The 2,454-nt window shown below is 41.1% G+C and overlaps 1 protein-coding gene across 1 annotated transcript; it reads left to right on the top strand.

Annotated features, from left to right (window-relative positions):
* The first annotated feature begins 235 nt into the window (after window positions 1-235).
* Window positions 236-952, top strand: LOC121488685 (actin, alpha skeletal muscle). Its single transcript, XM_041751034.1, has one exon. The coding sequence runs from the start codon at window positions 236-238 to the stop codon at window positions 902-904; it is 669 nt and encodes a 222-aa protein (XP_041606968.1). The 3' UTR covers window positions 905-952.
* The last annotated feature ends 1,502 nt before the right edge of the window (window positions 953-2,454 follow it).

A 2,454-nucleotide genomic window follows, 5' to 3' on the forward strand; every position in this document is an offset into this window, starting at 1 on the left:
TATGAAACTAGAAACAAAATTCCTGCTAACACACTGATTCTCTCAATGGTCCTTTATGGGAAGAATATTTGTTGAAGAACTTTTTTTCCACTAGCAGTATGTCATGAGAAAAATTACGTGTCAATAAGGGTACATACACATACAGACATATAGATATATACATATATAGGGATACATGTAGATATATATTTTGTTTTAACAATTGCTTAATATATATACACACACACCTATAGGCATGAATATATACATAAAGATATATAACGTGCCCATCTATGAGGGCTACGCCCTGCCGCACGCCATCATGCGCCTGGACCTGGCCGGCCGCGACCTCACCGACTACCTGATGAAGATCCTCACCGAGCGTGGCTACTCCTTCGTGACCACAGCCGAGCGCGAGATCGTGCGCGACATCAAAGAGAAGCTGTGCTACGTGGCCCTGGACTTCGAGAACGAGATGGCGACGGCCGCCTCCTCGTCCTCCCTGGAGAAGAGCTACGAGCTGCCCGATGGCCAGGTCATCACCATCGGTAACGAGCGCTTCCGCTGCCCGGAGACGCTCTTCCAGCCGTCCTTCATCGGCATGGAGTCGGCGGGCATCCACGAGACCACCTACAACAGCATCATGAAGTGCGACATCGACATCAGGAAGGACCTGTACGCCAACAACGTCATGTCGGGCGGCACCACCATGTACCCCGGGATCGCTGACCGCATGCAGAAGGAGATCACGGCGCTGGCCCCCAGCACCATGAAGATCAAGATCATCGCCCCGCCTGAGCGCAAGTACTCGGTGTGGATCGGCGGCTCCATCCTGGCCTCGCTGTCCACCTTCCAGCAGATGTGGATCACCAAGCAGGAGTACGACGAGGCCGGCCCCTCCATCGTCCACCGCAAATGCTTCTAGACCCCGTGCCACCAACAGCGAGCGAATTCTCCTCAGGACGACAAATCGGCTCAGGTTGCAGGTGGCTGACCTCGAGTCACCGCCGCAGCAACTTTGTCTCTAACAGCTTGAGTTGCTGCCGCCGCAACCCTACACAATGTTTATAACGTGTACATACATTAACTTATTTACCTCATTTTGTTATTTTTAAAACAAAGCCCTGTGGAAGGAAATGGAAAACTTGAAGCATTAAACTCAGCCATTCTGTCTGTTGCGTAAAAAAAAAAAAAAAAAAAAAAAAAAAAAAAAAAAAAAAAAAGATATATAATGTTAATTGAATAATTATTTTTGTTATGTTAACTATGAAATTATTAATAAATATGGAATAATCTGTATAATGAAGAGAGTTTAATAATAATAAATTATTTATATGTTCTACACACACTTAAAAAAGTAGATTGGGACACATGGAAGGCTCAGTCAGTGAAACGTCTGCCTTCGGCTCAGGTCATGCCCCAGGGTCCTGGGATCAAGCCCTGAATCGGGCTCCCTGCTCAGTGAGGAGTCTGCTTCTTCCTCTGCCTCTGCTCCTCCCCTCCACTCCTGCTCTCTCTCTCTCAAATAAATCTTTAAAAAAATAGATTATTTATAATCATCAAAACTTGGAAGCAACTAAGATGTCCTTTAATAGTTGGACGTATAAACAACTATGGTACATTTATACAGTGGAATATTATTCAATGATAAAAACAAGTGAGCTATCAAGATACAAAAAAGACATGCAAGAACTATACATACTGCTAAGTGAAAGAAGTCAATCTGAAAAGACTACATGAAGTATGATTCTAACCATAGAACATCCTGGAAAAGGCAAATATAGAAAGAGTAAAAAGATCAATGGTTACCAGGAGGAACAAGGAGAAATAAATAGATGAAAGAGAGAGGATTATTAGGGCAGTAAAACTATTCTGTATGACACTGTAATAATGGATATATGTCACTGTACATTGTCAAAACTCAGAACTATGAAACAAAGAATGAACCCTAATGTAAACTATGAGGACTTCAGTTATTATATCAGTATTGGCTAACCAATTATAACAAATATACCACATTCATACAAGATGCAAATAGTAAGGGTAACTGGGAGATGGGAGCATAGTGACTGGCTTAATGGGAACTCTCTGTACTCTCCGCTCAATATTCTGTAAACCTAAAAGTTGTTCTAAATAAAACAATCTAGTAATTTTAAAAAAGTGTATCACCAGCAAAAATAAGCTTAAATGGATTAAAGGCTTAAATATAAGACCTGAACCATAAAATTCCTATAAGAAAACTTGGGCAATGAGCTCTTTGACATCGGTCTTAGTCACATTTGTTTGGACCAGTCTCCTCAGGCAAGGTTAACAAAAGCTAAAATGAACAGCAAAAACAAAACCAAAAACCATCAACAAAACAAAAAGGCAATGTACTGAATGGAAGAAGATATCTACAAATCATCCATCTCATAAAGGGTTAATATTCAAAAATATATAAAGAACTTACATAAATGTATGTACTAAAAAAAAAAT

Source organism: Vulpes lagopus, chromosome 4 (genome assembly GCF_018345385.1).
Source record: "Vulpes lagopus strain Blue_001 chromosome 4, ASM1834538v1, whole genome shotgun sequence".
In the NCBI taxonomy this organism is placed as follows: Eukaryota; Metazoa; Chordata; class Mammalia; order Carnivora; family Canidae; genus Vulpes; species Vulpes lagopus.